A 25,961-nucleotide genomic window follows, 5' to 3' on the forward strand; every position below is an offset into this window, starting at 1 on the left:
CTATCAGCGCGCTGGGCGGTAACTTGGTTATTGTGACGTCCAGGAGGGAGAATTCGAATTCAGCCACGCCCCTTCCATGCCGCGACTCTGTGCGAAGAGGAGAAGGGGCACGCCGGGGCCGGACGGAGTGGGTGAGCGATGGGGGCAGCGCCGCCTTCCGCGGAGCCTCAGGGACGCAGGGTGGGGCTGGAGGGGGAGTTGGGTGGTAGGGAGGGTTGGGGGGATTGGGTGGTGCTGGGGGGCAGGGGCGAGGTGGGGTTGGGGGGGACTGGGGTGCGGGAGGGCTGGAGTGGGGATTAGGGGCACGGACTGGCGTCACTCTCAACATCCACCAGTAGTGGGCGAGACTATGATTCTATTCTATGAGATTCACCAGGGGTCCAAGTTAAAACCCAGCCAAGGGCCTTGGCCTCCTTGTGGGCCCTTTAACTTTGCAGGGTGATGCCCGCAGAAGAGCGGAGCCGGCTCTCGCGAGGGAGGGGCTGTTGTTACTCAGTTAACTTGTGTTTGGTTTATTCTGTTACGTGGGGGCCATGTTGCATCAGTGGGAGGTCAGGCCCCTAGGCCAGGGGTTCTCAGACTTTTGTACTGGTGACCCCTTTCACACAGCAAGCTGCTGAGTGTGACGACCCCCCCCCCCCACATTAAAAACACTTTTTTATATATTTAACACCATTATTAATGCTGGAGGCCAAGTGGGGTTTGGGGTGGAGACTGACCGCTTGTGACCCCCCCATGTGACCTTGTGACCTCCTGAGGGGTCCTGACCCCCAGTTTGAGAACCCCTGCCCTAGGTTCAGCAGTAGCTCACTCCTCGCTTTGGACGCTGGAACTTGTTGGAGATGGGCAGAGATGGCAGAGCCTGGGCTGTCTCTCTCAATGCTTTGCTAGTCATAGAATATCAGGGTTGGAAGGGACCTCAGGAGGTCATCTAGTCCAACCCCCCCTGCAGTGTCTGCAATTCAGTGACAATCAGCAAACCCCTCCAGGCGCTGTGATCACTCAGTACAACAGCACATAGAGCCCCACACCCAGACAGATTGCATGAAAGCTCCCTGAGCCACTCTCAAATCACACCAAAAAAAAGGCATCAGCCAATTCCCCCTGCTCCCCAGCCTAACATCCCAGAGCTGTACTGTCTTGCCCTGGTCACAACCCTGGCTAGTGTAAGTTTATTACCCAGTCTGCCCCACGCTCAATGTGGTGAGGACATGCACCAGCCTTTGTAACCTGAGCTGAGATTTCCCAAGCATTTCAATCAAAACACACAGTTTTCGGTAAAATATAAAACAGATTTATTAACTATAGAAAGATCGATTGTAAGTGATTATAAGTGGGAGGCATAAAAGGTCAGAGATAGTTACCTTAAGGAAATAAAAGATAAGTGCACGATCTAAATCTTAACCCTTATTGCACTAGGCAGCATTTATATCAAGCAGTTTTCTCACCCCACTGGATGTTACAGTTCTTAATACACAGGCTGCTCCCTTAAGCCTGCGCCAGTCTCCTCAGATGAAGTCTTTGTCTTCTCAGTGTTCTTGTTGCTTCCAGCGTAGGTGGGGGAGGAGAAAGGCCAGTCCATGTGCCTGGAAAATACTACTAGCCCAGATATGTCCTGGTGGGCTTTGCTGAGTTACAGGGTTAAGCAGTCCCCCTGGTGTGGTCTTGTGCAACTGTCACTGAATTGTAAATCCCCTGGTTACAATTCCCCTGCTGATTAATGGTTGTTGAAAACCTTCCTCTGGTGGGGGATCACCTCCTTTGTATACCACTAGCAAACTTACAGCATGTTTCAGTAACAACCATCTAGCAAAATCTCAGAACTTGATACGCAAAACAATATATGTATTTTGATAGAACAATGGGTTTCAGCAGATCATGACCTTTCATACGATATCCTACTTGATGTACTTTGTATGAAATATATCAGTTATATGACAGTGGTGAATATGGGGTTCCAGGGTGCTGTTTTGAGGTACAGAGTGCCATAGTTGGACCTTATTCCTGCTTTTCAGTCACCCTGCTACCAATTGTCCTCTGTGCAGATGCTTTAGAAGCAGTGGGGCATGACAGAGAGTAGTATTAGCAGACAATGGGGTTGCACAGTTGCTCCTGTGAGAGCGTAATCCCTTTGCAGACAGCAGCGACCCCTAGGCCCAGCTTAGCTGTGTCCTAGACCTGGCTAATGGTAAACACTTAGGTCGACATAGCTACAGTGCTCAAGGGTGTGAAAAATCCATGCTCCTGAGCATCATACTTACGGTGACCTAAACCCGGGTGTAGATACAGCTAGGTGGATGGAGGAATGCTTGTCGGAGGCAAGAACTTTTGTGAGATCCTTTTGTTTCCTACCTTGTGTTTCCTATCTTTTAACAAATTACTACTGATCCATGGGAGGACCTTCCCTCTTATCCAATGACTGCTCAATTTGCTTAAGAGCCTGTGGTGAGGGACCTTGTCAAAGGCTTTCAGAAAGTCTAAGTACACTATAGCCTCTGGATCACCCTTGTCCACATACATGCTTGTTGATGCCCCCAAAAGTATCCTAATAGATTGGTGAGGCATGATTTCCCTCTACAAAAGCCATGCTGTTTCTTCCCCCAACAAATCTTGTTCATCTATAGGTCTCACAAGTCTGTTCTTTACTATGGTTTCAAGCAATTTTCCTGGTACTGGAGTTAGGCTTATCGGCCTGTAATTGCCAGGATCACCTTAGCTGTCCTCCAGTCATCTGATAGAGAGGCTAATTTAAGCGATCAGAAATGTACCACAGTTAGTAAGTCTGCAGTTTCATATCTGAGTCCCTTCAGAACTCTTGGGTGAATCCCATCTGATCCTGGTGACTGACATTACTAAGGCTACATTTTAGTCATGGGTATTTTTAGTAGAAGTCCTGGGCAGTAAACAAAAATTCATGGCTTGTGACCTGTCCGTGACTTGTACTATATACCCTTGACTAAATCTTGGGTGCTCGTGGGCAGGGTGGTGCCTCGGGGACCGCCACGGGTGCTCTGGGGCAGGAGGAGGCCGTGGGTGCTCCATGGTGGGGGGGTGATGCCTCGGGGACCACTGCGGGCGCCAGGGGATGGAGGGTGGTGGTCCCGGGCTGCCCCCGCCGCAGGAGGGGGTCGGTCCCAGGACCGCTGCTGGTGCTTGTGGGGCGGGTGGGAGCAGGGCGGCCCCAAGACTACTGCTGCTATTGGGCAGGCAGGGGGGGGCCCAAGACTGCCCTAGCAGCGGCCAGAGTGGCTGGCCCTGAGACTGCCCAAGCCCCTCTGGCAGTCCTGGGGTCAGTCGCACCGGCCACTGCACAAGTCACAGAGGTCCCTGAAAGTCACAGAATCCGTGACCTCTGGCTCCATGACAGTAATAAGTAAGGCTGTGAGTCTATTTAATTTATCAATTTGTTCCACGCCCCCCTCTATTGTCGCTTCAGTCTGGGACAATTCCTGACATTTGTCACCTAAAAAGGATGGCTCGGGTGTGCAATCTCCCTCTCATCCTCAGCTGTGACAACGGATGCAAAAAATTCATTTTGCTTCTCTGCAATGGCCTTGTCTTCCTTGACTGCTCCTTTAGCACCTTGAGTGTTCAGTGGCCCCACTCATTGTTGGCAGGCTCCCTGCTTTGATGTACTTTAAAAAAAGAATTGCTGTTAGTTTTTGAGTCTTTTGCTAGTTGATCTTCAAATTCTTTTTTGGCCTGCCTAAGTATACTTTTACACTTGACACAATTTATACTCCTTTCTATTTTCCTCAGTAGGATTTGACTTCCAATTTTTAAAGGATGCCTTTTTGTCCCTAACCACCTATTTTACTTTCCTGTTTAGCCATGGTGACATTTTTTTGGTCCTCTTACTGGTTTGTTTGTTTGCTTGTCGTATACATTTAGTTTGAGCCTCCATTAAGGTGTTTTTAAATAGTCTCCATGCTGCTTGCAGGCATTTCACCCTAGTGCCTGTTCCTTTTAATTTCTGTTTAACTAGCTTCTTTATTTTTGTGTAGTTCCTCTTTTTGAAGTCAAATGCTACTCTGGGTTTCTTTAGCACATTTCCCACTGCAAGGATGTTAAATTTAAGTACGTTATGGTTGCTATATAGTCACCTCTTGGACCAACTTGTAGCCTTGTAGCCTCCACAGGACGCACTCAGTGTCAATGTAGATTGCAACTCTACATAAGAACGGCCAGACTGGGTCAGACCAAAGGTTCATCTAGCCCAGTAGCCTGTCTTCCGACAGTGGCCAATGCCACGTGCTTCAGAGGAATGAACAGGACAGGGAATCATCAAGTGATCCATCTCCTGTTGCCCATTCCCAGCTTCTGGCAAAGAGAGGCTAGGGACAACATTCCTGCCCATCCTGGCTAATAAACATTGATGAACCTATCCTCCATGAATTTATGTAGTTCTTTTTTGAACCCTGTTATAGTCTTGGCCTTCACAACATCCTCTGGCAAGGAGTTCCACAGGTTGACTGTGTGTTGTGTGAAGAAATACTTCCTTTTGTTTGTTTTAAACCTGATGCTGCTTCATTTCATTTGGTGACCCCTAGTTCTTGTGTTATGAGGAGTAAACAACACTTCCTTATTTACTTTCTCCACACCAGTCATGATTTTATAGACATCGATCATATTCCCCCTTAGTCGTCTCTTTTTCCATGCTGAAAAATCCCAGTCTTATTAATCTCTCCTCATATGGAGGCTGTTCCATACCCCTAATATTTTTTGTTGCCCTTTTCTGAACCTTTTCCAATTCCAATATATCTTTTCTGAGAGGGGGCGACCCCATCTGCATGCAGTATTCAAGATGTGGGTGTACCATGGATTTATATAGAGCCAATATGATATTTTCTGTCTTATCTATCCCTTTGTTAATGATTCCCAACTTTCTGTTTGTATAAAGTAGCAGTCAAAAAGCTGAGTAGGTACAGGCATTGATCTCCTGAGAAGATGGCACTTGATTGGACAAAATATGGACTCTGACTTTAGGGGCTAGAGCACTGGGCTGGGACTCAGGAGACCTGGGGTCTATTCCCAGTTCAACCACTGCCCTGCTGGGTGACCTTGGGCAAGACACTTCCCATCTCCGTGCCTCAGTTTTCTCATCTGTAAAATTGGGATAATGATACTGATCACCCTGGTAAAGTGCTTTGTGATCTGCTGATGAAAAGTGCTAGATAAGAGCTAGGTGTTACTGTTACTACCGTTGGTCCCGGGACATCTACATCGAGCACATCACCAGCCACTGCCAATACCGAGAGTGAGCCGGGGAGACCTCGTGCACCCACAGACCCCCCCCTGCTGGACTCTATCCACTGAGCCCTGAACCCACCAAACCTAACTGAATCCCACCACGTGAGGGTCACCCCATCCCCATTACCCAGCCCGTTTACTTATACCCATGACTGTCTCTACTTCCTGTATGGGTGATAGACCCTCACCGCTTATCGACTGTTTCCTGATCCCGCCCACCGGTTACCCACCCCTCATTGGTGACATTGCAGTCTGTATATACTATGTGTGCTGCCCAACCCCAAAACACCAACATACCCCTATACTCTGTATGTTACCCCCAATGACCAATAACTGACGCTTCAAATTTTCTGTATCGTTTATTTTTTAAATATTCCATATCATCTTCTAGCCAAGGATTTCTCTACAACCTTTAATGAAGTTAGCCTCATCACACCCCATCAACAGTTGCATATTATTATCCCTGTTTTACACATGGGGAAACTGTGGCACCAAGCAGTGACATGACCTTCCCAGGGTCAAACATGGAGTCAGCTGCAGAAACAGGAAGACTCTTTTTTTAACTCTATTTTTAACTGGATCAGTGATATTTTTTTGGCAATTAAAAAAAATCAAGAAGCCCTATTTTTTCCCCTTATTTGAAGGATTGTTTGCAGATGCTAAATGGGGTCACTTCCCAACTATCCACTCTGAACATAAAATCCAGGCTTCTCATTCTGAATCACACAAATCAGGTGCGTCTTATGCTGCCTGTCCAGAGGGCATCTGCACCTCCTGCCCAATAGCAGCTAGCCAGGAGCTGCTTGGGAGGCTGTTGGAAACAGGCTAACCCAGAGGAGCACTGGAAATCCAATGTAGTAAGATGCAGCAAATGATGGAGCAGGGATTAATGTGTGAGTGAAGCTGGCACGTTGTGCCCGAGGGAGGAATAAATGTTTTATCCCTTCTTAGAAAGGGAATCCCTCACTTGTCAAAGGCTTAAGCTGACTTGCAAAGAGAGAGATTTGTATCAAGAAGGAGAAGGGGCATGAAAGAACAGAGAGCCTGCTAGGGGAATAGCTGTTTTTCATGGTTCCTTAGGTGGAAATATTGAGCGTTGAAATGATGGGGGACATCGGAGTGTCTTTCTGTTCAAACGCACGGACGGGAATGATTGTGTGGAGAGATGCCGTTCCCACAGCACACAAGCTTTTGAGAAATAGATACACTAGTGCTCGCAGCCAGAAGGGAAATAACTCTCCGTAAATTATAATTGCTTCAGATTTGTGTCTTAAAGCATATTGTGCAAACACTGTACCATGTCAGGGTAGGCTAAACCATAATTTACCCCACCGTCTTCAAACTGTAGCTCTAACACAGTTCTGCTTTGAGATCAGAGCTTGCTAATGGTTAGAAATCAATGGGAGATAGGTGCCTAAATACCTTGACACATTTGTGGAGCTGGGCCTAAGTCCCCAAGGCAGGATCTTTATTGATTGTGGTGAATGAGACAGAAAGCAAATAGACTGATTGTCAGAGCCTTGGTGACATTTGCACTGTTGGTCATCATCTGAGGCTGTCAACTCCATGTGATGTCAGTGGTGGGAGATTATAAAGGTCTGATCCTAGGAAGTGCTCAACACCATCCCTCAGTTCCCTTGGACGTTGATGGGAGTCGCTGGTATTTTGAACCACTCGGCATCATGCCCTACCCGTGAAAGCCGTTCAATTACTGGAGCTGGTGCTTGAGTGTGACTGCACCTCAAACCGCTGTGGCTGGGCTAGAGGAGTGAGCTCAGGTAGGGCTTGCAAAATCCAATCTGCGGTGGTGACTAGACATCTGGCCTTGGTAAGCTGAGGGTTAGAGGTGCCAAGGGGTCATTGATTTGTATGGGATTTAACTTTTCTTTTTTAAAGAAACCTCTAAGCTTCTATCCCTTCTGATGGCAGAGAGAACTTTGTGACCAGGCCCCAGGGCAGCACTGTGCAGAGCACTTGATGTGCATAGGACTGTCCCTATATCCTCCAGAGAGACCTTGATGAAACTTGCACGGAGAGACTCCACAATGCTCTCCCAAAGGTTTCTAGGGATGGCGGCCTCCCTCTGCATTAGGACACTTTCCCACGCCAATCTCCAATGCAATCAGCTGGCACCATGCAGTAAACAGGCTAGTGGCATGCAGGTGAATTAGTATCGTGCTTTGTCGACCATAAACCTGCCCGAGCGTCTTTGCTGCGGACTCGAGTCTGTGGTCTTTCTTTATGAATAACATTGAGGTCTGCTGAGTCAGCGAGTTGCATTCTCTGCTTGTGCAGTTCACACCGGCGCTCCAAGGACTGCAGGACTAGCAGCCCTAACAAGCCTGCAGCACCACCACCAACCCTCAGTAGTGAGTTATCAGCTAAAACCACCAGCACTTGTGGGAAATAGTGCCAGTGTTAGCGCCATTGCCTGAAACTCATGCCCGTGAAATCAGAACTACAATTCCTTCCCCCTCACCCTGCTTGGCAACACTCCCTATGGCTGGGCTGGAGAGCGGGGCTGTGCCAAGGCTCTCCAAGTGTTGATAAGAATGAGGGACAGGAGTTATGAAACTTGTCTTTCCCTTTCTGGTGTCACTGTAAATCCGGTGATTTTTTTTTTTTTTTTTATCCGCAGCTGCTGCTATTGCAGCCTTGAGGAGTGCCCCATCCACACCCACAGATCCCATGACTCTGATGAGCAGAAAGAGGACTGGGGGGGACACATTGTGCAAGATTCTGCAAGCCAGTGCTGCATTGTCCTGAGACCAAAGGGCCTGGAGGGCAAACCTGGCAGCTGGCCTGGAGAAGGAAAAAGGAGACAGGAGAGGGAGGTTCACTGGGGCATAATGGGTCTTCACAGGCAGCAAACCCAAATGCAGCTGACCCTGGTTGACCTGCAGGTCCAAAATTCCGACTCGCCACCCTTTGCAGTCCTCTGAGCACTCCACGGTAGCGGTTCCCTACATCCCCAACACATCCCATGGCATCCCAGGCTGCAGTCCTGCCCCTGCCATGCCATGGGACATCAAGTAAAACCACAGCTCCACATGCACTGACCTGTGAGAACCACAGCTGGTGTACATGTAGCCACAATGGACTACATCTGAGCACTGAAGCGGACAGAAATGTTTGCCGTCTTTCCAGTTGCAGAGTCCCATCCCGTTACTTTGTTTAACGTTTGTATTGCTTTCCTGCTATTTTTTGATGCACATTGTTTTTTGCCACTCAAATTGCTATTTTTAGAGAATAAAATTCTTTTAGTTCACAGCAGACTGTCTTGTGGTGCTCCAAGCACTACACCGTTCCACCAGCACACACCGAGCACAGACCACTACCGTGACTGGCTGTTAAAGTGCTCTTTCAGCTCCACGCTGGGCACTTGCAATGGTCCTTATGTCTGACTGTTCAGAGTCAGCAGACAGCCCTGGCAGCAGCTTTCCCCCTTTGCCTCACAGATATTATGCAGGACCCAACAGGCAGCTAGAACCACTGAGAAATTTTTGTCACTGAGATCTCCCGTAGTGAGTGTAAACCGCCAGCAGCCCTTCCGCCTACCAGTCCTTCTGCACCAGCTGAGCTGGTAGTTGAATCTTTCCTTGGTGCTGTTGAGGTGGCTAGTGTGCAGCTTCATATAAGCAGGGGGGTAGACTGGGTTCCCCAGAGTCACTATTGGCATTTCAGTACCACCAGTGGTAATCCGTTGGTCCGGAAAGAAAGTCCCTACATGCAGCTTTCTGAACAGTCGTGTGTTCTTACAGATGCAAGCGTCATGCACCGTCCCTGACCAGCCCTCAGAGCTGTCAGAAGTGTTCATGGTGATCCACCCAGCTCGCGTGACCATAGAAAGTAGCCCTTTCTGTTGACATACTGTGGGCCACCTATTACCCCACTGAAGTTTGGATGGATTTGCAGCAATGAAGTTCCCACCATGGCCTGAATGTTGCCAGCAGTCACTGTCCTGCATAGCAGGAGACCATTAATGGCCCTGCACACTTGTCTGACAACAACCCCCACTGTGGATTTTCTACCTCCCAAATGATTTCTTACTGACTCATAGCAATCTGGCAGTGCATAGATCCAGGAATGGGGCCTGGTGCATCTGAAAGTTCTGCAGCCACTGCTCATCGTCGCAAGCATGCATTACAATGCAATGCCATCAGTTGGTGCCTGCTTCTCAGGCCCAGAAGCGGCACTCCACTATCTGCAGCTGCTCCGTGAATGCCACCAACAACCTTGAATTGATTTTCATTATATACCTCAGCAAACTGTCCTCAGAGAAATCCTCATGTTGCCTGTTAAACACAAGTATCATGCATCCTGTGTTTGCAGTGTCCATGAGAATGGTGCAGAGCTGGGTGGGCTCCATGCTTCTGTCAGAGATTGCAGACACCAAAAAGTGCTGCGTGGGGTTTAAAAAAAGTGAAAATGTATGGGCTATGGATGGCATATGGGGCTAGAGAAAGTTGCATGCTGGGAACTTGACCCTGAGCTCCCAATGATCCCATGGCGAGTCATTTCTATCCCACAACACATTGTGATAATTCCCCAGAGGCCTCACACCAGACAGCAGCGCATGGCACATATCCACAGTCCACTGCACTTTGCATCGACGCAAGCACTCCTGGCGAGCATACAGCGCCAACGCAAGCAGCCAAGTATCTGTGTGTCCAAGCCATGTACAAGCTTCGGCAGCTGTATGCTGATGAGACTTGCGTCAGTCACTTTGTAGTGCAGAAATGGCTTGAGTCTGCAGCCTCTCCTGTGTCTCCGCAGCTGCTCAAAGCTTTCCCAAGCATGAGTGTAAAATGAACACGTCTCTGGTCAGTTTCATGGCTGCTACTCAGAGCCCTGTGAACCTGGGGACAGTGACAAGGATCAAGTCACTTTCACTTCTTCCATCCAGCAGCCAGAGGGTGCGAGGGAGGCTGCAGATGTACCAGGGTCCTACTCAGACGCTGGTAGAGAAGAAGCAGTGTTCAGCACCCTGGAGAGAACGGGTGAGCTGTACCTACCCCTCACTAGGGGACCTCCCCCCATGTTTCTTAATGATCTCTGGCTTCCAGGTTTACTCCTGTGGCAATAGGTGTCTGAGCACAGGGTGGGGTGTTCTGGGTTCAGTTCCCAGCTCTGCCACTGACTCGCTGTTTAGCCTTGGGAAAATCGCTCCCCCACAAGCCGACCTGATGGGCTGCAAGGGTTAGTCGCTGTTTGTCCAGGGCTGTGAACCTGTGCAGCGAGAGGCAGGATTGCCCAGTGGTTAGGGTGCTCCCCTGGACTTGGGGCATCTGCATCCAATTCCCTGCCCTGCAACAGACTCCCTACGGGACTTGGGGCAAGTCCTTTAGTCTCTGTGGGCCTCTGTGCAATGGGGCTACCAGCCCTGCCCTGCCTCCCGGGGGCGTTACAAGGGGCAATGTGTTGTGACTGTAAGGTGCTCAGAGGCTGGGGGCTGGTAGATACTGACGAGATAAAAGGAAGGGTTGTCGAGGTGTTAAGTGTCAGCGGAGGGAAAAAGTCCCAGTTTGCCCAGCCTGTGTCTGTTTGCCGAGGCCAGGAGCATTGTGGGTGTTCTAAATCAATGCTCCGACGCTCTGCCTGATTTACTTACAGGAAATCGGTGCTGCCAGCCTGACATGAGTGAGCAGGAACAAATGAGCAGGTGGGAGTGGGCTGAGGATGAACTAGCACCTAAAGAGCTCAGCTTCCAGTGTGTGTGGGGCTTGTCTGCAAACGTGGGAATCAGATGCTGTTGGGAAGGGCTGATCTCTTCTGGGAGAGGGAGTTGCCCCTGCTTATTTTTGTGGCTTTACAACCAGATGGTTTTTCAAGTGATTTTTCTCTCCTCTGTTGCTGTTTGATGGCACCCACAACCGCAGGGGAAACTGATTAAACCCCTGCCCCCACATACACATTGGTCGTGTGAAGTATCAGAGGGGTAGCCGTGTTAGTCTGAATCTGTAAAAAGCAACAGAGGGTCCTGTGGCACCTTTAAGACTAACAGAAGTATTGGGAGCATAAGCTTTCGTGGGTAAGAACCTCACTTCTTCAGATGCAAGTGTGGGGAACGATGATATACATGCAGGGCTGGCAAATGCCCAGGCTGGAAAAACAGAGACAATCGTTATGTTTAAGCTTCCTAGTAAGGGGTCCTCTTGCCACAATGACAGGTGAGGAATGTTTCCGATGGAAGTGATTGTTCATTTGACCACAGCACCTCCCAGGATCTTGCTGTATCTCTGTCCACGGGCTGTGAGTTTTCATGTGGATACGTGTAATGGCTTAAAAGTTGTTACTGCTCATCCAAAATGACCAGCCTGTGGTTGCAATACAGATGCCCCTGTGATGAGTTAAACCCCCATTATGGGATGCCACCTGAGGTACTGGGATTTCACTGAGCCCGCCTGCTCCACGAGCCTGGGCTCCTTCTCCCTGTTTTGCTGAATCAGGCTCTCTAGCAGCACACACAGGTAGGGAGCACCCGCTCTCTATGAGACGGTTCAGCTAGGAAATTGCCCAGCACTCAAGTGCAGCTTCGCTCTGGAAAATACAGCCAAGGTCATATTGTCTTGTGCTGTATAGAAAGATCTGCACAGCGCGAGCTCATAAAAATTCGCCTTCTCCCTCAATGTGAAGAGAGAGATGCACAACTTCTTCTCCCCTCACCCCCACCCCCCAGTTAGAAATCGCACAAACTTTTGTCTTTTGGGGAGGGGGGGATTTAGCACCTCTGAATGACAACTTTTGTTGCTCAATTGCCAGTGTAGACATAGTCTAAGGGTTGTCTACACTGGCACTTTACAGCTCTGTAACTTTCTCGCTCGGGGTGTGAAAAAACTGGGAGAGCTCTGCCCTGCCGTGCTCTGCTGCGACCACACAAGCCACGTGACAGCGCTATCGTGGGTTGCCAGTGTAGACCAGCCCTTTGTCTGGACTCAGCCCTTGCCTTTTCCTCAGGTTAGTTCCTTTGTCTCTTCAGGTGCTTTCAGCAGTCTTTCTTCTCAGGTAGGAAGGCAGTGAAGGGAGAGTCCTGTTTGCCTTACTCCCCAGCCTTCAATAAGATTTACATAAGGCGGGAATCTTTTGTTTCCCAGGCTTGACCTCCCCCTCCTTTTAGTGGAAAATTACTAGATGTCCAAGGTGGTGGTTGGTACCAGGTGACAGGACCACCTGACCTAGTAGTGTCAGAGCTACATCCCGGGACACCTCTCAGGGCTTGTCTACGCTACCAAATGTTGTTGACAAAACTTATGTTGACACCCAAAAGTCAACAAAACAAAACTTGCCAAAGGGTGTTCACACCTGCTCCCTCTGTCAGCAGATCATGTCCACACTGGGGACACCATCGTGGACAGGGTGAGCAATGCACCATGGCCATGTATCCCACAGTGCAGTGTTGTGAGAAGGAAGAGCTGATCGCTGCGTGAGTTCTCCCACAGCCCCCTCAGCTGCCGAGAGCCGCATCATGAGTAGCACTGTGAGCTCTCCCTGTTGAGGAATGTCCCCGTCCCGTCCCCCGCAGCAGCAGTCTGTGTTCCTAGTGCCGGGCAGAACAGGAGCAGTCCAGTGATTTGCTCTTTGTTTGTTCCCCAAAGGGAGCAGCACACAGATACTTCCCGGAGCTTTGAAAGGGGAGGGCGCATGCCTGCAGGGCAGCAGAGATCTAAACACTGAGCAGAGTGATCAGGGCAGGTATTGTGGGATACTGGGGGAAAGCCAGTTCTGTCCACAAAACAATCAGCAGTGTCTACACTGGCGCATGTGCGCGCGCGCGCGCTCTCTCTCTCTCTCTCCTAGGGATGGAATTTTTTTGTCCCATTGTCATGTATATGCTCTTTTTGTTGTTGTTGTTGTTGTTGCCAAAAGGCAGTTTTTGGCCACAAAACTTGCCAGTGTAGACAAGCCCTCAGTAAGGAGAGAAATAAGTATCTTCAAAGTCTTATTGTTTCTTCCTAATGGCCCATCAAGGCTGATGGCCTGTTGTCTGGTGGGTGTCTCCCAAATACACACCCAGTTGTAATTGTTCCATAGTCAATATGTAGATTCAGAACTTCAGAGTCAACTTTAGATTCAGAAATGATCCAGGCACACAAATTGGATAATCGCATTTAGGAAATCAGAACCTTTCCAATGAGACCTTACAAGACCCATCTTGCATATTCACTCCATAACCATATTTCTATGAAGAATATGGGGTGTAACGTCACAGCCCCTTGCGGTTTGCATAGTGCGGGGTAGATCTAATTCACCCTTTTGCATGTTTCTCTTTCAGATAGTCCCTGGACTACCTTGATGCTCCCTGGAAAAATGGAGATGGCAGAAGAAGGTAGGGGCTGGAACGTGACTGACAAAGTGGGTTTGGCCTGGTTTTAGGTTTGTTGCTGTACAGAGAAACTCAGGTAACTTATTCCTGCTGCACTTCGCCAGGCGACTGCTCCATTGGAAGGAGCTTTTAGCGTGTTGGTAGATCTGGAGGTGACCCGTTTGCTTGATCCCCCCTGCTAGCCCCATAACACGACTCTCTCCAGCTGCAAGCGTGTCTGTGCAATCTCATCACGGCTGTCCTTGTACCCAGAAAGGGGCGGGGCCCAGTAACCTGACCGAGGGGCGGTTTGGGGCTGCCTGAGAGACTCAGGACAAACATGAGCAGCACCAAACTGAGAGAACGGACTACTGGGAAATCCGATTGATGGGCTGCTTTGATTAAAACGTCCAGGTGTGCGAGGGTCCTCTAATGGCGACTGGCCCTGGGATCATTGTGCAGCTCTACAAGCCCAGGTGTCATGATTCTGGGCTTGATCCTGGTCTTTCCTCAGTGGAATGCTATTGCCTTCGATGCCATTGCTCCTGATTTACACCAGTGCAAGTGGCAGCAGAATCAGGGTCCTGGTGAAAGCGGGATTCAGTTCCTGGCTCTGCACAGACTTTGTGGGACCTTGACAAGTCACCTAGGGCTGGAGCTCTGGAGGTGGAGGTCTGCCACTCAGCGACTTCCGCGATGGCTGTGGGGGCTCAGCACCTCTGAGAATCAGGGGCCAGGTGCACAGCGGCGTAGATTGATGTAATTCCACTGAAGTCAGTGGTGCTGCTTCAGTCTGCCCCAGGCCCTGAAACTCTTTGCCTTACTCCTAGCTAGTGTCCCCATGTGAACTTTGATACCAAGTCATTGGACGCCAGATAAGTTCTCTTGATTACACAAGAATGGCTATACTGGGTCAGACCCATGGGTCACCCAGCCCAGTATCCTGTCTTCTGACAGTGGCCAATGCCAGGTACTTCACAAGGTATTTATTGAGAGATCCGTCCCCTGTTGTGCAGTCCCAGCTTTGGGCAGTCAAAGTTTTAGGGACACCAGAGTATGAGGTTGTGTCCCTGCCCATTCTGGCTAATAGCCATTGATAGATCAGTTCCTGGATAATAGGTCCATCTCTTTTGTGAACCAAGTTTATGATTTTGGTCTTCACAACATCCCCTGGCAAGGAGTTCCACAGGTTGACTGTGCGTTGTGTGAAGAAAACTTCCTTTTTGTTTGTTTTAAACCTGCTGCCTATTCATTTCATTTGGTGACTCCTAGTTCTTGTGTTACAAGAAGGGACAAATAACACTTCCTTATTTACTTTCTCTACACCAGTCATGATTTTATAGACCTCAATCATATCCCCCCCTTAGTCGTCACTTTTCCAAGCTGAAAAGTCCCAGTCTTATTAACCTCTCCTCATACGGAAGTTGTTCTATGCCCCAAACTCTTTTTGTTGCCCTACCAAATTCACAGTTCATTTTGGTAGATTTCATGGTCATAGGATTTCAAAAATCATAAATGTCACAATTTCAGCTATTTATATCTGAATGTTCATGGTGGTGTAATTGTAGGGGTCCTGACCCAAAAAGGAGTTGTGGGAGGGAAGGGGCGGGGGTGTCACAAGGTTATTGTAGGAGGGTTGCAATACTGCTACCCTTGCTTTGCACTGTCTTCAGAGCTGGATGGCCGGTGAGCGGTGGCTGCCCCTCTCTCTGTCATCCACAATGACTCCAAGATCTTTCTTGAGCGCTAACAGCTAGTTTAGGCCCCATCGTTTTGTATGTATAGCTGGGATTCTGTTTTCCAATCTGCATTACTTTGTATTTATCAACATTGAATTTCATCTGCCATTTTGTTTTCCAGCAATCCAGTTTAGTGAAAACCTAAATTCCCTCTAAGCCAGTGGTTCTCAAACTTTTGTACTGGTGGTCCCTTTCACACAGCAAGCCGCTGAGTGCAACCCCCCCCCCCCCCCAATAAATTAAAAACACTTTTTTAATATATTTAACACCATTATAAATTGTGGATGCAAAGCAGGGTTTGGGGTGGAGGTTGACAGCTCACGACCCCCCAGGTAATAACCTTACGACCCCCTGAGGGGTCCCGACTCCTAGTTTGAGAACCCCTGCTCTAAGCTGCGCAGCTCCGTAGCAGCCTATTAAGCGCAGCTCAGGCTGCAGCAGGGAGAGATGCCCCAACCCAGCCCGGCCCAGACCTGCGGCAGCCGGGTGAGAGGCGCCCCTCCCCCCAGCCCAACCTCGGCCCGGACCTGCAGCGGCGGGGTGAGAGGCGCCTATCCCGCAGCCCCAGCCCTGGAGCTACTGCGGCAGGAAGAGGCGTCTCTCCCCCCCCAGCCCAGGTGCTGCCACTGGGAGAGAGAGTGGGGTGGGAGTCCTCTCTCCCTGCCGTAGCCCCAGGACAGCCTGCACCCCAAACCCCGCACCCCCCAGCCAGAGCACTCATCTCCCTGCACCGCAGCCCTGAGCCCCTCATCCCTGGTCCCACCCCAGAACCCTCATCCCCAGCTGGAGCCCTCCTCCCCCTGCACCCCAACCCTCTGCCCGAGCCCTGAGCCCCCTCCCACACTCTGAACCCCTTGGCCCCACCCCCGCCACATGAATTTTGTTATGTGCACCAATATGGCAGTGATGTGTGGGGAAAAATTAGAGGGAACACTGGTGAGAACCCTTTGTAACTCTTCCCAGTCAGCTTTAAACTAGCAATTTTGTATCAGCTGCAAATTTTGCCACCTCACTGTTTGCCCCTTTTTCCAGATCATTTATGAATATGTTGAATAGGGCTGGTCCCAGTACAGACCCCTGCCTGGGGGACACCACTATTTACCTCTCTCCATTCTGAAAACTGACCATTTATTCCTACCCTTTGTTTCCTATCTTTTAACCAGTTACCAATCCATGAGAGAACCTTCCCTCTTATCCCCTGACAGCTTACTTTGTGTAAGAGCCTTTGGTGAGGGACCTTGTCAAAGGCTTTCTGAAAATCCAAGTACCCTATATCCACTGGATCCCCCTTGTCCACATGTTTGTTTGACCCTCTCAAAGAATTTTAGTACATTGGTGAGGCATGATTTCCCTTTACAAAAGCCACGTTGACTCTTTTCCCCCCTCCATCCCCCAACATATTGTGTTCATCTCTGTGTCTGATAATTCAGCTCTTTGCTGTAGTTTCAACCAATTAACAATGGATCAATATTTCTCTCCAGATATAAAATTTATCACCGATGAGAAGTTTGACTTTGGTCTGTCTTCTCCTTCAGACAGGTAAGATTGAAGGGCCAGAACCTCGGCTGGTGTCAGTCAATCTGTCAGTGAAGCCAACAGCTGAATTACACCAGTAATTACTACTATCCATTCCCCTTAACATTTTCTGTCTCTGTGCACTGAAGGGCCCTCCCAGGTTTCTGATCACGCCGATGGCGCTGAGTAGAAAGCCTGCTAGGAGGGCAGAGCTCTGTCCATGTCCCTCCCGCCTCACTCCACGCTGGCAGGATGTCGGGCCTTGTGGCTCTGGGAACCTGCCACAGGAGGAGTGAGAAAACTGGGCTTGCGGTGCTTCGGCCTTAACTTGCCAAAAAAGCTATGCCTGGCCCCTCGTATCCTTGACAAACATGGTGGGATTCAGCCACAAGCATCCCTCTGGGCCAGCTGCTCTCCTGGGGTCTGACCCTGCCAACATGGAAGCAGACCTCCTGCCTTTGCTGGGACCAGTCGTGGGCAGACAGTTACTGGTGAGCGCGCAGGGTCAGGCCCTTGAGTGATAAATCTGATCAGCCGCTGCAAAGCCATAAAGCTGCCAGGTCAGACACATACGAAGGGCAGGGCAAGTCCCACCCAGGCGGGTCAGCCAGGTTCTGACTGGTTCCAGTTAGTAACCAAGATGCAGCTGGAAAGAGGAAATACTTCCCTGCCTCCGGCTGTAGCCTGAGCCGTGCGGAGCTGGGTAGTCTCCGTTCCATCCGGGCTCTGGTAACCGTGGCTTTGCCCCCACAGCCAGGAGGAGGAGCGTGTCGAGGAGGAGGAGCTCCGGCACGTTGACAGGGGTGTGGCACAAAGGCTCGACCTGAACGTGCAGCAGAGGGAGGGCGCCAGAGAGTGCCTGGCCCGATGGAGCCCGCTGAGTCCCGAGAAGCTGGAGGAGATCGTGAAAGAGGCCAACCGGCTGGCCGTGCAGCTGGAGAGATGCAGCCTGCAGGAGAAGGAGAACGCCAGCTCCGGGGCGCTGGGTCCAGCCGGGGAGCCCCTTATGCCCGCGCGGCTCCTGCACAAGGAGCGGGCAAGCCCCCGGAGCCCCCGGCGCGAGACCTTCGTGGTGAAGAACAGCCCTGTCAGGGCGCTGCTGCCCACCGTGGAGCCAGGAACGCCCCTCCCCATGGGGAAAAGCCCCTCGCCATGTGCTAGAGCAGCGCTGACTCCCCCCCGCCTCCGACACAAACTGGGCAGCTGCTCCGCTGGCAGCGAACGGCTCCGTAAGAAATGCACCCCCAGCAAGGGCCCTGCTCTGTCGCCCACAAAGAGACCTCAGAGCAGCAAGAAGGTAGATGGGCTGCTGAGAGGGGGAGGTGCTGGGGGCCTGCGCGGGGCTCTGTCCTTCATGGCCAGCTCTGGCAGGTGAGGGGTTAGTCTGGAACTCAACCCCCCTCCCCCCGTTCCTGCCAGAAGGGTGAAGGAGCGTTCTCTCCCATCCACCGCGAACCTCCTGATCTGCTGCTCCGTGTCTGGGTCCCGGTGCCTTCCTGGTGCTGCACAACGCTCATGCCAGGACCCAATGCTTGTAAATTTCTCTACTGCCCACAGTTCCCAGTAGCAGCCATGAAACTGACCACAAGTGTCTACTTTCAAACTGCAGGCACCTGCAAAGAGCTTTGAGCAGCACCAGCGGCACCGGCCCAGTCTGTCTGCAGACTCAGGCAGGCAGCGCTGCACCCAGGTCAAGTGAGGGAGGTTTGGCCTCCCAAGCATACGATCAAGGAACTCTAGTTCAACAAGCGAAAACTTTAAATTCTGCCTAAACAACTGGCTTTGACCCAGCCCTTCCCTGACGGAGGCCTCCTGTTTGTCCATAGCAAGTCATGACTTTCCCGCCATGCAAAGTGCTGTCCAAGAGCAAAGTATTTATCAGTTTTCCCTCCTGTAAAGTGGAGCCAGTCCCTTGGCATGAAACATTCACCTCTTGGTGTCCTCAGGAGGTTGGGATGCCTCCTGCTGGCCCTGGGGCTGAAAAACCAGGGCAGTGAGCTGAACTGGGGCATCTCATGTGGCAGCCAGAGCAGGAGCTGGGCTTGTGGCAGTGCCTCTGGGGGAACTGTTTTTGAATGAACAGAGCCTGCGGGTGTGCAGGCAGCAGGTGCTAACGTGTAGGGACCCGTGTGGGGCATCGGGTGTGGGCTCTCTCGTGTAACTTAAGGGTGCCCAGTCCCTGAGCTCACATCGCTGCTGGGCTGTCGGGATTCCCAAGTTGAGTGGGGCTGGGCCAGGTCAGCACAGGGGTGGGGGACCTCTCAGGAGCACCGAGGGGCTGCAGGGAGGGGTGGGGGCCCAGTGGGGGTCGCTGTCTCCTATGCCCCAGTGCGGCTCTAAGGGGGGCCCTGTGCTGCTACCCGGGGCAGTCGTTCAGATGGAATCTAAAACCAAGGCCCTGGCCACTTGTGGGTCTTAAAGATGCCCTGGCAACAGGAGTGTGACCTCCAGCATGTTCTGCCTCCTGAACTCCCACAGAGCTACAGCTGGAGACAGTATCTCTCCCCCCACCACCCCCACCCACCCAATCCTCTGCTGCTGCTGTGGAGCCTTGTCCCGCCCCCCAGAGGTGACTGCCTGACCCCCCAGGTTATTGCTATGTCAGTTTGAAGACTGCAGTGTGCTTTGGGGTTCTGGTCGCTAGGGAGAGGCAGGTGTCTGATCACCGCTTCACCTCGCTTTATCCCTCTTGCCGCATTAGCTGAGCCTCCAGGACCCGCCCCACAGCCGTGCGTCGCCCACAGCGGGGAGGAGAGAACCGATGGGCCCCAGGTCGTCCCCCGCCCGGCCCCGCCCTGCACAGGAGCCCTCGCCGCCCCGCAGGAGAGCACAACCACTTCAGGAAGCAAGTGCAGGTAACTAGGCTTCCGAGCAGACTGCTGAGCACGGGGGTGGGGGGCTGATCCTGCTCGCTTTGCCCTCTGTGCGGGGCATGCCGTGCAGCGGAAGCATGGGATCGGGGGGTCTGCACCCCTGTGTGCCACCGAACCGGGCCCTGCACCGTCTAGCACGTAGTGGGCACTGGGGGCAGCGTGGGCCCATGCAGAGGGGGAGAGGCCGATGCCTCCCAGGTTCATCAGTAGCAGATCGGCTGCACTGCCCCTCTGCCTTTGTGGGGAGGATTCGGGATCCCAGGGTATAGACATCGCAGGCAGGATGTGTCCCCGAATGGCCGTGTGTTTGCAGGTCCCTATTGCTGCCCCTGCCAGAGCCGGCCTCAGGGTGTCTCGCATGAGGTCCCTGGGAATCCACTCCCACCCTTGCACGCCCTTCTCATCCAGCAGGGAGCCAGCGCCCCCTAGTGCCCTGCTCTGGAAGGGGCCTCCTTCCAGTGGGGAGAAGAAAACAAAATGGGTTTTTATGCCTGGAAAATAATTGTCATGTGCCAAGCAGGATTGGCTGGCTGGGACTGGGCTGGCCTCCAGCATGGACCAGCTCCAGAGAAGTGCTGCTAGCCCATTCTGCTGAGCCATCAGGGCCAGGGACAAGCCCACGCTTCCCAGGAACCAGCCATCAAATCAGGTCCCTCCAGTAGCCCAAAGAGTCAGCCCTGGATGTCACCCAGGTCTTGAGTTAGCCACTGTGCTTTGTGCCAGCAGTTGTTGGCAGCCACATTTCGTGGCTCTGAGACAGCCTGATGTGAGGATCTGTCGGGCGCCAGGCCTCGAAGTGCTGTGGCTGCAGAGGGGAAAGGGGGTGCAGAATTGGATCTCAGTCACTGTCACCTGCAGCCACTGGCGAGATCGGCTGCTGCCTGGAGTGGGAGCTGAGGGAGGGCAGGGGAAGATGGGGATCGCAGCCGCGGAATCAGGACAAACATGTTCAAGCCCTGGCCCCTCGGTCAGCGATCTGCACTCAGTGATCAGGGGCTGTGGGGGGAGTCCAGGGCCAGGCTCGGGCTTTAAAAGCCAGTCGGCATCCGGGACTGCGAGCAGGGGCAGGAACTGTGGAGCCTTGGGTGATGGGGGGCTATTGGCAGCCCCAAGGGACTGCGAGCAGGGTGGGGAGGGGTAATGGTGGAGCTCCTATAGTGGGTAGCAGCAGGGCCCTCCAGTGACTGGGGGTTGAGGGGGTGGCAGAGCCCCCAAGGGACTGTGAGTGGGGGTGGGAGTAAGGGTGCCCCCCACCCAAGGAAGGGGGGCATGGGGGGCTCTCTTGGGACCTGCCTGAATTCAGCCTTAATGGCTCCTGCTTTCCTTTCTGCCCCATCAGGTCGGGCTAAGGCCTCCAGGGATGATGCTCCCCAGCTCCCAGCCAGCGCCGGGCCTACCCACAGTGCACACGCCCACCAGACCCAGGCCACGAGCACGGCCGCCCCTGTGCCCACGAGTCGCCGCCTGATGCCCAGCGGCATCCCCAAGCCAGCCAGTGGCAGTGTCGTCCTGAGCAGGGCTGCTGTGTCCGGGAGGCCCAGCCAACCACAGCCCATGGGCCATGGCTCAGCTGGCAGGAGGGTGCTGCCGAGCGCAGCCGGACAGAGAGGTGAGAGCCTGGGGGGGGGCAAGCAGAGCATGTCACTCGCCCCAGGATTGGGAGCTGGGGCAGACCCGCGGGGAGCTCCCGTGTCCTGCTCGCGCTGGGCTAGGACTGGGGCAAGACTCTGCGTTAGCAGGGGGCCAAGGCAGCCCTTCCCTGGGCAATTAGTGCCTCCCCCATAGACGCCACCCCTGAGCCAGCCTGGCTGTGCCCATGCCAGCCCCGCCCAGCCCCCCAGAGCAGCCCCACGGCCCCTAGTCCTGCTGGGAGCTGGAGCCGCTTGCAGAGTGTAAACGGGGGGGTGGCCCGCCCCGCCCCTTGGGATCCTGCCCCAGGCTGGAGCTTTGTGGGCACACAAGCTCTAGCTGGGCTGCCCCTCCCCCCAGGAGCATGAAAGTGTCTCTGCATTGTTACAATGGTCTAAGCGGTCGGCTCATGCCCTGATGCCCATAGGGTGCCACTTGGTGGCACCTGGAGCTGGATCTCCTGGGCAGCGTCACTGCTTGGAGATGGTTACTGCCAGGTTTGCCAGAACCGATTCCCCAGCCTAGCCCAGGCCCCCGAGCTGCTGGCCAGGAGCCCCAGTGGCCCGGGCCATCTGGTGCTGGAGAGAGATCTCAGCAGCATCCTGTATCCTTGTGCCCTAGAGGCTCAGATGTTCCAGCTGGGCTGGGCTGCGCTTCCTGCTGACTTTTTCCTTTGCCAGCAGGCCCTGGCCCCCAGCGGGCAGCCCCTCCAGGCAGCAGGCTGCAGCCGCCCCGGAAGGTGACCTTGCCCAGCTCTCTGAGGTAAAGTTCTCCCGCTGTGTGGGGTGTGAGCCGTACAGGAGCAGAGCTGCAGATCAGAGCAATCCCTGAGAGCGGTTTGCCCCAGGGCTGGCGCCGCCTGCAGGCTTCCTATGTAACTGCATGGACTCTTCAGGAGCAAAGCTGCCCGTCAGTGAGAGCAGAGTCCTTGCCTGTGGCCAGGCCTAGGTTGCAGCCACCTCGCTGCAAGATTCCTGTGGCAGAAGTTGTCCGTCTCGCCCTGTGTGTTCTGCAGCCCGTCAGTGGCTGTCTTGTTCATTAACCTACAGCCATTTGTCCTCCCCGCAGGCCTGGGGCTGCTCCCTGAGAAATCACTTTGGCTTTGGCCCAGGATCCCCCAGCGCTAAGGGCCCAGCACCCCCAGTTGAGCCAGGTTTGCAGAAAGGCTCTGTATGGTGGGTGTTGAGCTCTCTAGAAAACCTGGATCCATGTCGTCCCAGCACATGGGCTTTGGTCTTTAATCTTCCTCCCCCCTGGCCATCTGCGCCCATTGATGGATGTCTGACACCCCCAAGTCCATCTGGCCTGCCTCACTCGGCTTCCTGCCCTGACACTGGACTACGATAAAACGGTTTGGGACCAGACACCGCCAAGACCCCGATCCTCCTCATGCTGGCAGAACCAGACTGACCCTTCACCTGCCTGCGGGGCATTGTCTTGCTGTGCCCGGGCATCCGTCAGCAGCACGTGCCAGCTTGGAGGACACAGGAGAACTCAGGACCGCCACCTGCTAGGCTGGCAGCCTGAACTCCCCAGTTTTGAGCCTCTGGAGTGAAGGCGCTTTGCAGGGTCGTGGTTAGTTTTACTTTGCTTTTTAGATGGATTAGTGGGAAATGCTGAGCTTGTTCCGTGCGTGTGGACCATGCTGGCCTCGCCTGATCTCATATGGCGGCTGCCTCCCTACGTGTTTAGTGGTTATAGATGGAGCGGGCCAGGAAACGGGGCTTCCCTGGAAAATCAAAATCCAAAATAGTTTGATTCTGAAATGCTGCCGCAGTGCCTTGTGGGAGTTGTAGTTCAGGTGTCTTGTGCCCCATTGTTCTCTAAAAGTTAAGCGCCCTGGTCAGACTACATCTCCCATGGTGCACCATGGAAAGGGGAAGCAGTGCCTCATGAGAATTGTAGTTTGGGTGCCTCACACTCCCAATCTCTGTGTGCCAGGCTCCCTGATTGGATTCTGCCTCCATTACTTGTTCTGGCCTGGCATTTGCCATCATGCATGGCCTCCTCTCACCAAGAGGAGAGACGATGGGACATGATGGGAAATGTCTCAAAACTATATTACAGTTGGAAAAGGTACAGAAAAGGGCAACAAAAATGAGTAGGGGCATGGAACAGCTTCCATCTGAGAGATTAAAAAGACTGGGACTGTTCAGCTTGGAAAAGAGACGATGAAGGGAGGATATGATAGAGGTCTATAAAATCCTGACTGGTGTGGAAAAAGTAAATGAGGAAGTGTTATTTACTCCTCATAAAATAAGAACTAGGGGTCACCCAATGAAATTAATAGGCAGCAGGTTTAAAACAAACAAAAGGAAACATTTCTTCACACAACGCACAGTCAACCTGTGGAACTCCTTGCCAGACAATGTTGTGAAGGCCAAGACGATAACAGGGTTCAAAAAAGAACTAGATAAGTTCATGGAGGATAAGTCCATCAATGGCTATTAGCCTGGATGGGCAGGGATGGTGGCCCTAGCCTCTGTTTGCCAGATGCTGGAAATGGGTGACGGGATGGATCACTTGATGATTCCCTGTTCTGTTCATTCCCTCTGGGGCACCTGGCATTGGCCACTGTCGGAAGACGGGATACTGGGCTAGATGGACCTTTGGTCTGACCCAGTAGGGCCATTCTTATGGTCTTAGCCTCGCCAGGGAGCCCAGGCAATAGAGGACAACGGGTGCATGAGGCACCACGACTGCATTTCAGAATCAAAATACTTAGTTTTGGGGTGAGTTTCTCAACAAAAACTGGAAAATTTCTTTGGAAATTAGAAACACTTCATTCCAGGCTCTGTAACTGGGGCCTGAGCCTCGGAGAGGCCCCTGGAGGTAGTATCCGAGCCGAAAGTGGCTCAGCTGATCTGGCTCCCATGTTCGTGGGAGCCAGCTGGAGCCACCTGGGGCCCGATCTTCAGAGGGGCTGCAGGTTCCCAGCTGTTCGGAAAATCTCCCCCATGCTTCAGGTGGGTCTGCAAACAGTGGCGCTGGTGTGGCACTGAAATGCTGTGAAGTGAGCCCCCCGGGGCAGCTGGCCCCAGCTATCTGGCACAAGCGTTGTTAAAAGAGGAGCTATTTTACTCTGTTTATGGGCATTGAAACACTAACGCTTGCAGGAGGGCTCGGCTCCCTACCTGACTCTCTCTCTTTAATACACTCTATTTTTAAACAAAGCCGGTGGCTGCTGGTCGCTTTCACGCAAGGCAGCGGCTGGGCTGGGGAGAGAACTGAGCAGGGCCCTGGCAAGCAGCGTCCAGCCCTGTGGAGAGGCCTGTCCCGGGCAGCCTGCTGTGGGAGCTGGATCTCTGGCTCCCTTTCCTTGCAGAGTAACCCCCTCTGCAGACCTGGGAGAGTCGGGCCCAGGGTGTTAATGCATGTAGGGAGCTGCTGGGGCTGCGCTGGTGCCTTGTCACCCAGCGTGTGTGCTCCCGCCAGCAGAGCAGCTCCTGTGTAATTGTCGCCTTCCAGCCCGGGCAGAGGAGCAAGTTCAAGCCAGATGAGCTCAGCCCCCCCAGCAGGTGCTAGGACACACACCCCACCCCCCCCGAGCCTTGGGGTGCTGCTGCTCCGGCTCCATTGCACCAGCTCAGCTGGGGTGTGGGGCTTCCCTGCCCCCACCCTGACATCCTCTTCTGGCAGCCCAGTGGGGGCTGGGCATGGGGGCCCTGTGCAGGGTCACTGGGGTCTTTCCATGGGAGTCAGGCGGCTATGGCTCAGTCCTAGGGACTTTCCTGAGGTCACCCAGTGAGCCTGTAGCACAGGTGGGAGCAGAACCCAGGAGTCCTGGCGCCTATGACCCTACCCCAAACTCAACCCCCTGCGGAGCCTGGCCCAGAACCCAGGGACCTTCCTTGGCTCTGCTGTGACCTCCTGGGGAGCACCCAGCAGGGGGAAGAAGCTCCAGCATTGGCCAAAGTAGCCTCTCAGCCGGGACTGGATTTGAATTGACACACAGGCCGAGTCCTGCAGTAAAACAACCCACCTGGGCTGTGCACTCGGCAGAATTGTCGCTGGATCCCCCCAGCGGGCCCCATTCGTTGGAGGGGGCTCTGGCAGCAGTGTGCCTAGGCAAGCCTAGGTCCAGCTGATGCAGGGCTTTGGGGACACAGTGGTGAAGGTGGGGTAACCAGAGGGGCCTGACCCCAGGCCAGTGGACCAGGGGCTGGGAGCAGAGCCAGGGTGCTGCCTCGTGCTCTACAGATCCTCCCCCCCCTCCCCCCAGCACTGAGCTAACGGGGCTGTCACATGTGAGCAACAGGGCGGCATCCAGGCCTGAGCCCCCGGGGCTCTCACAGCAGCTGAGCCCATTTACACCGTCTGAGGCTGGGTCAGAGCATCCCTGATCCGCAGCTACCCGCCTCCCCGCAGCAGGTGTCCATGAGCCGAGGGCAACGAGCAGCCAGCCACATGTGTGTGCTCACTGCTTGGGGGGTTAGGGCCAGAGCCCGGGGGTCGCTCCTCACACGGCTTTGCCCAGTTGGCCCCAGAGCACGTGGCTTCACGCAGGAGGCCACAAGTCGGGGCTCAGCTGTTCTTCACAATGCAACAGCTAAACAAACCCCAGACCCAGCATAGCTGGGTCTAGGGGGCCACAAAACCAGCATGGAGCCAACCAAGGGCTGGGCCTGTCCCTGTCCCCCTGCACCACTTGTT

General features: G+C 53.2%; 1 protein-coding gene across 5 annotated transcripts; it reads left to right on the top strand.

Annotated features, from left to right (window-relative positions):
* The first annotated feature begins 26 nt into the window (after positions 1-26).
* Positions 27-24,481, top strand: PSRC1 (proline and serine rich coiled-coil 1). 5 transcript variants are annotated; one of them, XM_042861851.2, is made up of 9 exons: positions 53-131; positions 9,012-10,250; positions 13,523-13,576; positions 16,773-16,830; positions 17,560-18,103; positions 19,508-19,661; positions 21,019-21,288; positions 21,989-22,070; positions 22,377-24,481. In XM_042861851.2, exons 3-9 carry the CDS (start codon positions 13,543-13,545, stop codon positions 22,393-22,395), a joined length of 1,161 nt encoding a protein of 386 aa, XP_042717785.2. In that variant the 5' UTR covers positions 53-131; positions 9,012-10,250; positions 13,523-13,542; the 3' UTR covers positions 22,396-24,481. The 5 variants fall into 5 exon arrangements, with proteins under 5 accessions (XP_023968354.2, XP_023968355.2, XP_065448520.1 ...); XM_065592449.1 differs by lacking the exon at positions 9,012-10,250 and adding an exon at positions 12,055-12,207 and having other exon boundaries at positions 97-131; XM_024112586.3 differs by lacking the exon at positions 9,012-10,250 and having other exon boundaries at positions 27-131.
* Positions 24,482-25,961: the final 1,480 nt, after the last annotated feature.

The sequence above is a fragment of the Chrysemys picta genome, chromosome 4 (assembly GCF_011386835.1).
Source record: "Chrysemys picta bellii isolate R12L10 chromosome 4, ASM1138683v2, whole genome shotgun sequence".
Classification (NCBI taxonomy): Eukaryota; Metazoa; Chordata; order Testudines; family Emydidae; genus Chrysemys; species Chrysemys picta.